Below are 8,030 nucleotides of genomic sequence, written 5' to 3' on the forward strand. Positions count from 1 at the left end.
GTTGTTACTCCGTTCCATGAAAAAATAATAATAATAAGGAAAATTCTAAAATCAGCCCAATGGGCTGACGATAATAGGTGTGTGAATGTGTATTAAATGATGTAAAAAGTGCACAAAAATACGTGTTTTTCTTGTCTTTTAGTGTGTTTATCGTCAGCCCAGTGGGCTGACAATAGCAAGACCGTAATAATAAATGGCCGGCCTTGTTCGCGATCAGCTTCAAGCGGGCAAGACTTTGCATCGGTCTTACTGAGTAGTATTACTCAGAACCCAAGTCACATAACAAGAAACTTTTATGTATACAGGGGATAACAAGGGTGTTGGTATCCCTTTCGGTCCGTTTCTAACTTTTTGGCCATTTTTCAATCGAACTTGGATGATCAGCTCCGTTCATTTTGTAGAGTTCGGCAAAAACTTTAATCATACCAAAAATAATGTTCATCGAACTTTAGTAGATACATGATCGGCACACGTGAAATTTGACAAAAAATCAAAAAATTGGGTCCAAAAGCACACGGAATCGGAACCCAATTTCGTTTTTTTTTTTTTGCAATTTTCACATGTGCCGATCATGTATCTACTAAAGTCCGATAAACATGATTTTTGGTATGATTAAGCTTCTCATCGATCTCTACAAAATAAACAGAGCCAATTATTCAAATATAATTGAAAAATGGCCGGAAAATTGGAAACGGACCAGAGGGGATACCAACACCCTTTAATCCCCGGTATACATAAAAAATTCTCGTCACATAATACCCTTCGCGGCTTCGCTCTTGCTCTTAATCACCGTTCTCGCAAATTTTAATATTACTTCAAAAGTCAGCTTGGGAATCAACTTCAAAAGTGTAATCCAAGAGAAGATAAAGACCCAATTAATTGTAAGTACTAAGTAGGAGGCTTGGATAGGATCGTTATTAAAGCCTTCCAAGTTTTCAATTGCTTGATTCATAAGAGAGAACGAAAATGGGATTATCCCAGTAATTTTAACCAAAGGGAAAAAAATATAAGTTGGCGGTTCACCTTCTAAAGCAATGTTGATGCCTTGAAGGTACAATTTTGATCTGAACACATAATGATGGTGCATGTTTTAGCAAGCAAGTTCTCATCTGCAATGCTTTGGAAATACTCAAAATACTCATAATGATTGTTTGCCCAGGTTACTGTTTGGAAGTTGGTTTGGAAAAGCACGGGAGGCTATCAACATCAATCGCTTATTTGCAAGTGTGAAATTGGCCCTCTTGCTCCATCGGCCATGGGGACGGATTGTCCCCCCATCCGGAATAGTGGCTACCTCGCAAAAGCACCTCCAAGCCGAACGGTACAGTCGTGGTAGGATCCCCCTTCGGTCACGCCCAGAGCGTCATTATGTTGGTTTCGTCGCCCTTCAATTGAGAGGGAAAACACAGGCCCTCTAGCTCTATTGCTAATGGTTTTCCTCAAACTTCGAGAAAAGCCCAACTTCTTGCAGGACATTATTCAACATCAAAGGAATCTGTCACTTCATCAAATGGAGTCACGGTCTTCTGTTTTGCTACGGGTCAATCTATTACCACATACATATGTATCAAGTCGTACTCGAAGTCACACGATTCGCGTGCGGGAGCGCAAGCGCGAGTGCAGTGCAAAGATTGAGAGCGGGAGCGCGAAACATTTTGAAAGATTATGTGACCAAGGTCGTACTCATTCTGCAGGGCTTCTGAGACTATAAACTCGAGCAACGATATTGGAAGCGGGATAGCAGTTGTCATTTACGAAGAAAAACACAAATCCAAAGACAACCCAACACATAAAAAGTCAAAACACAGTTGTTGGAAACAAGTGAAAACAGAAACACAGCAACAGCAGCGAAAACAGATGCCATTCCTTTACAAAGCTTCGAACTGATTTCACCTTCATTGAACAAACATTCTCGCTACAGTAACTACAACATTAAATTAAACCACTCCACTAAAAGTGATCTAGTTTTCAAGGAAGTAGGTAGCAACACAGACTACATCAATCTTATGTTCCATGAGAGCTCCTTCGGTGCACCCATATTCGAAAACAACCTGTCCTATTCACGATATCCATCCAATCCCAGGCTTTCGAGCTTACACCATAAATTTCTACAAACAATATCTGATTATTCACATCGGAAATACTCGAACGACAACCCGCTAATTATCGGAAAGCCTCAGCCAGTCCACACCAACCAAAGCCAAATCCGAAGACTTGCAGAGTATAGGGTATATATCACTGGCGAAGCAAGCATTCCTGAACCCAAACCCATGGCATTTTCACTGAATCCACGCATGAATCTTCCCTGAAACCTCTTCAGTCACATTGTGCATAGGAAAGAAATAAATTTCTTTCAACACTTATCCAAATACCTTAAAAACTTTCAAGGATCCTGCATTGTGGCCTGTTCTTATCCAGACTACTTAGCATCAGTCCTCAAATCAATCGGACCACGGGAATCAACCTTGTCAGACTGATATTCATAAGACGTGCACGAGTCATCTTCGATGTCCTGGCGCTCCTTGTGATTGCTTGATACCTTACCCGAAAGCTGAAAAGCAGGATCAAGACCAAGACCACAACCACCATCAATTTTCCCACCATTTGCCAACGAAAAGTCATCTACATCTCCCTCATCCTCCTCACCCACTCCATTTATATGATTCACAGAGTCTGCATCATCTTTATGGATATCAGATCTGGCCTCCTCAACCCCATCAAGAAGAGATTCAACTGCAGAGTCATCATCTTCCTCAGTTATTCCTAATTCACAAATTTGCCACTCATCGTTGTCACTGTCAATATTTGAAGGGTCAAACCTATTCTGTTCCGCTCGTTTCCGAAGCATAAATACATTAAAATAATAACTCACAAGGTCCGCTTTCGTTTTGAAGGGGAAAATGGCTGAGAGATGGTCCCAAAACTTCTTACCCTGAGATGCTGGATTAGAGAATACAACTTCATGAAAGGTTTGTTCTTCCTCATCACTCCATTTCTTCGCAACCTCCTCTCCCATGCCAGAAAACCCCAATTCCTCAAAGGATTTCTGCCCTAGGTTTTCTCTGAGTTTCTCTCTTGCTTCCATGACATGTTGCTTAACACAACTAATAGAACCCTTGTAGAGACAATTACAGTAGCTTCTCATACCCCCATCCACAGAGGAATCATATGCAGGCGACTCTGTAGACAGTGTAGAAATAATGCAAGTTCCCTCCAGTTTTGCTGTGTTGCCATAATCATCCTCCGACATGCATGATCCAAAAGATTGGCTGAAACTCTGTGGAGCCCACTCAGGAACATCAGCTTGATGATCTGGTCCAACAGAAACTGGTATTCTAGGATCATGATCCAGCCGAACTGAATAACTGTCATGGGGCAGAACTAATCCGTTCACCCGGTGGTCAAGTTCAAAGTAGTGTGGAAAGAAGGACAAATGTACCACAGCTTCGGACTCAAAAGATTCACTGACATTGCCATTGACCCACAAATCACTAGCGATGCTGCTAGAAGCAATTAGTTCAAGATCTTTTTTGCTCCCATTCACATCTTCAACTACCACTCCCCTTGTAATCTTTCCATCGTGTTGAGATTTCCAAGCACTGTTCTCACCTTCATCTTCACACAAAAATTTGGTCAGCAAAACAGACAAATAGAAGAATTGGCATCTGCAGTTTTACTATGCATGCACATATGGAATTAAAGTTCTTTTAGTTGGTACAATTAAGTACAGTTGTTCAACACTACAACCGGAGATAAGAGATAAAGGGATATAGAGAATAGACCACAGGGGACGATGAATCCTCATAAAACATGCTTTAGAAAAAGATCCAGTTACATAATCCAGACCAACTTCAGCCCATGGTCCAACCCCAGACATGGATAAGAGGATTAAAGACAATTTATTCATATTGAAAAAGACTGTCAAGAGAAATACTGACATATGCAAAATCATTCAATTGAAAAAACAGAATCACAAATGAGTAATAGTCACATCCCCGTCATTGACTAATAAACTATCACGAACGTTAACACATGCTTAACCATAAAATGCTATTTTATTATGGCTGCCTGAATCCAATCTTTCAATGGCCAAAGAACATACACAATAAATCACTGTTTTTAAAGATGAATGCGATGCGAGGCATTTTATCCCTCAGGAGGGAAGGCGTAGGCTTCAAAGCGTAAGTGCGTAACATTCAAAATTTTAGTTCAGTTTAATATTACATATAGTTATCCAAAATACAACAAAGTAAGCGTGATGAAGATGCCTTGAAGCATAACATTCAAAATTTTAGTTCAGTTTAATAATTACATACAGTATCCAAATTACAACAAAGTAAGCGTGATGATGATGCAAAATAAAATTTACCAACCTACAAATCTAATTGTTAATACAAATATATACCAATCTTATGAAAAAAGACACACCCAAATATGTACTCTCTCAATTCAAGCAAAGATTGACAAGTTGAGTGGGTAAGAGTGTGAAGACCTACAAGCCATGTGTTCTTAAAAAGCATACGCCTCACCTGAAATGTGTAAAAATGTGCAAAAAGCACACCGTACTAACACCCCATAGACAAGACGTAGGCTTTTGAAGGGTAAGGCACAAATTCGAAGGCCTCGAGGCGCTTTTCGATAGCCTAGCCTTGATGCTGGCCTCAAGGCAAGCTTCAACTTAGCCTTTGAAAACATTTCTATATATGATTTTCCAAAGCAAGACTACAAAATTTGTAATTGTATCGTCCACAAATGTCTTCCATTTGCGAAGCAGCGCATCTTATACAAGTGCCAATAAATGACAGGTAGGAAAAATATGACATGCTCTGCCACAGCTAGCAACATGCCAAAACATGATGCTTGACTTACCTGAGCCCTAAGCAACGTACTTGTCAAACAATAACAATGATAGAAATAACCAAATGTTACCTGAAAATTGTTTCTGTGGACCATCATTAAAATGCGTGATTCCCCAACCGGGAGATTGCTGAGCTGTCTCTCCATGTTGTCTTGGGTGCTTAGAACCAACATCATAAGACTCCTCATCAAGGAAAGGTCGCTTACAAACCATTTTAGCCTTTCCAAATCAGACAGTTCGGACAGAAATATACACAATATGCACCTGAGAAGCTGCAGTTTCCACATGAAAGAAAGAGCAGCAACTAAGATGTCGGAAAGAAATAAACAACTCGAGAAGAAAATCAGCGGTAACAGTAAAAATAACACTGAATAAAAATAACTAGGAAAGAGGTTTAGAGAAAAGAGAGATCTTTGTGGGGCCTTTCATTAACTCTTTTTATTTTTTGAGCGTGTGCGTGCGTGTGAAATTTGAATTAATGGCCTTAAACTTGAGAAAAATGACTGACAACATGTAAATCGTAGTTTAAAGCCAAATTTGTCAAGTCTGATTGGCAATTATACCCATACCCATGGATACCTGATCCGGTCCGGTCATTTGGAGGTGGATATTACCCGATTTTTTTACCCTTTAGAAGTTGGGTATGAGGATAATTATGTAAATACCTGGTCGGGTATGGGGAGGGTATGATTTTGCTACCCCGTACCCAAATACCCATATCCGCCCCATTGTACCCATTCCTCATTATATATACATCTCTCTTGGACAATTATATTTTTTAACCTAGTCAGTGACAAGTAAGTCTCTGGATTTAGTACTAGCCACTTAGTTGTATATGTAACTTTGTTATATCTTTGTTGCACTAAATTGCATGTTTGTGTTTTGTAACTTTGAGATGTAATGTATTTTTGTCTGGGATATGTAAATGGATTAGAACTAATATGTATAGAATTTTGGACTTAGTTTAAGGTTATTGTCCGATATGTAATACTTAATTACTTTTGTATCTCTAAATTTTTTTTAAATTTGTCTGTATATTTGCCTCTTTCTTCAATGTGTAATTTGATATTGGGTAATACCCGTTATCCATATGGGTATGGGTTTGGTGACTTTTAAGTATCCCTATGAGTATGGGTATAGAGATGAGCATGGAGTTTGGGATCAGGTATGGAAGGAGCACTCTCCCGATCCAAACCCCACCCGTTGCCATCCCTAGTTAGATGCAATCAACATATAGTGATCGGCAAACTATACTGTGGTATGACTATCTTGCTTAATACGTAAATTGAATCCAACTTCAAAAGGCAATGTTTTTTGGTCACTAGACGACACAAACTCATTTAGTAATTATGACGGGCAGAAAATTTTCCCCATCCCTATTGGGGACATCTTTTCTTTTCTTTTTTGTCAAAAGTGAGAAGATTGTATTGATAAACGCCCAGCAGCACTTACAAAACGGAAATCATTACAAAACGGAGATTGTATTACTCTTTCTGTAGTATGAAACGATGATGGTAGATGATTTTATCGTGCTTTTTGCTAATTCCTTTCTGCACTTGGTGCGTAATTATGATGATTCTTTTCTTTTTTTCAGTGTGTTCACGTTTTCACTAAATGAGTTTGTGTCGTCTAATGACTAAAAAACATTGCCTTTTGAAGTTGGATTCAATTTACATATTAAGCAAGATAGTCATACCACACTATAGTTTGCCGATCATTATATGTTGATTGTATCTAACTTCAAAAGGCAACCTTTTTCGGTCACTAGACGACATAAACTAAGTAAGTATGAACAAACACAAAAAAATTTAAAAACGAATCATCATAATTATGTGCCAAATATCAAAAGGAATCAGCAGAAATCACGATACAAGTATCTACCCATCATCCCTCCATAAATACATAGATGTCACCAAATATAAATGGAAACAAGGTCTTCAGCATTCAAAAATTAACTAAACTATCTTGCCCACGAACGGTAACAAGTCAAATTCGGTAAATAACTCTTCTTAAACTGCTGCAACCATATTAAATGTAAATAACATAGCAAATTTGCAGCCAGACATTGCTCACATTTTAGCAACCAAATCATGTTTATCTAAACATAAAAAATTCAAGACAAAAGTAATCATGGCTAAGCAAGAGGAGCTAGCTTTACCTCCAAAATTGCGGAAAATGGCAGGAATAGAGCAGAACGAGGCAAGCTTAAAATTCCATAAACTGATAAAAATTCAATTTGTTACAAAAAAAATAATAATAAATTCAAAAAAAGACCTAGATCACGATAAGGAATAAAAGACAGGTCTCAGGCCATTAAAAAAGATTAAACAGATGAAATATTTGGGAAAAAATGAGGATTTTTCGATCTTCCAGCGGACTTCAACAAAATTGAATCCAGTTCGAGCAAAGAACCAAAATTTAGGTTAAGATCAAGGGGAAAGGGTTGAAATTCGCAAGGAAATGACCTGAATTAACAAAAAACGGAGCGATAAAAGGGACGGGGACGAGAAATTACGAAATCTCGAAACCCTAACCCTAGAAGAGGATCCACGGCGCAGGGAGGGGTGAAAATGGGATCGATCGAGTGAGGATGGAGAGAATCGAACGATTAAAGAGTCGATTGGAGAAGGAAAAGAGAAATTGGAAAAGTGGATTTGGGATGAGCGATCGAATTTGGGGGGAAATCCTCCGACACTGGGATGAACTTTTATAATCGTTTTTCGCCGATCCGAGGATGGGTCGTTATTACGATAAGGGGCAATCATTGCGGCCGTAATTACGTAAGGGTGCCACTTTATGATTCTGATGAATCTGAAGATCCTTTATTTAGTAATAAGATAAGATATAATTATGACATGTGCTTCATAGTATGAGAAAATCTTTTGGGGGCGACTATTCGCAGCCCGTATTTTCTTCCTTAGCCCGTTAAAAATTTATAATTATACTTGATAGTTAGTTACCGAAATTGAGATATATTTTAGCATATAATTACCGAAATATAATATTTTTTTCAACAGCTATTTACCGAAAATGTATGTTCGGCAGTTGTTTACCGAAGGTTGAACATATTGTCAACATGTAGTTACCGAAATATAATCTTGTTTTCAATAGCTATTTATCGAAATGTTATGTATGATTTTCAACAACTATTTACCGAAATGAAGTGGGCTAA

The 8,030-nt window shown here is 38.4% G+C and overlaps 1 protein-coding gene across 1 annotated transcript; it reads right to left on the bottom strand.

Moving 5' to 3' along the window:
• Positions 1-1,844: 1,844 nt before the first annotated feature.
• Positions 1,845-7,598, bottom strand: LOC131336226 (uncharacterized). Its single transcript, XM_058371982.1, has 4 exons — positions 7,324-7,598; positions 7,017-7,078; positions 4,930-5,130; positions 1,845-3,615 (listed from the first exon to the last, which is right to left on the bottom strand). Exons 3-4 carry the CDS (start codon positions 5,069-5,071, stop codon positions 2,420-2,422), a joined length of 1,338 nt encoding a protein of 445 aa, XP_058227965.1. The 5' UTR covers positions 5,072-5,130; positions 7,017-7,078; positions 7,324-7,598; the 3' UTR covers positions 1,845-2,419.
• Between the last annotated feature and the right edge of the window lie 432 nt (positions 7,599-8,030).

This window comes from Rhododendron vialii, chromosome 8a, assembly GCF_030253575.1.
Source record: "Rhododendron vialii isolate Sample 1 chromosome 8a, ASM3025357v1".
NCBI lineage: Eukaryota > Viridiplantae > Streptophyta > Magnoliopsida > Ericales > Ericaceae > Rhododendron > Rhododendron vialii.

What these genes read in the sequence shown, in the direction of transcription:
- LOC131336226 (XM_058371982.1), bottom strand. Translation starts at nt 5,071, where the DNA reads ATGGTTTGTAAGCGACCTTTCCTTGATGAGGAGTCTTATGATGTTGGT. An exon ending in TCCACAGAAACAATTTTCAG is followed by an intron (nt 3,616 to 4,929) that starts GTAACATTTGGT and finishes TTTTGTGTGAAG; the next exon opens with ATGAAGGTGAGAACAGTGCT.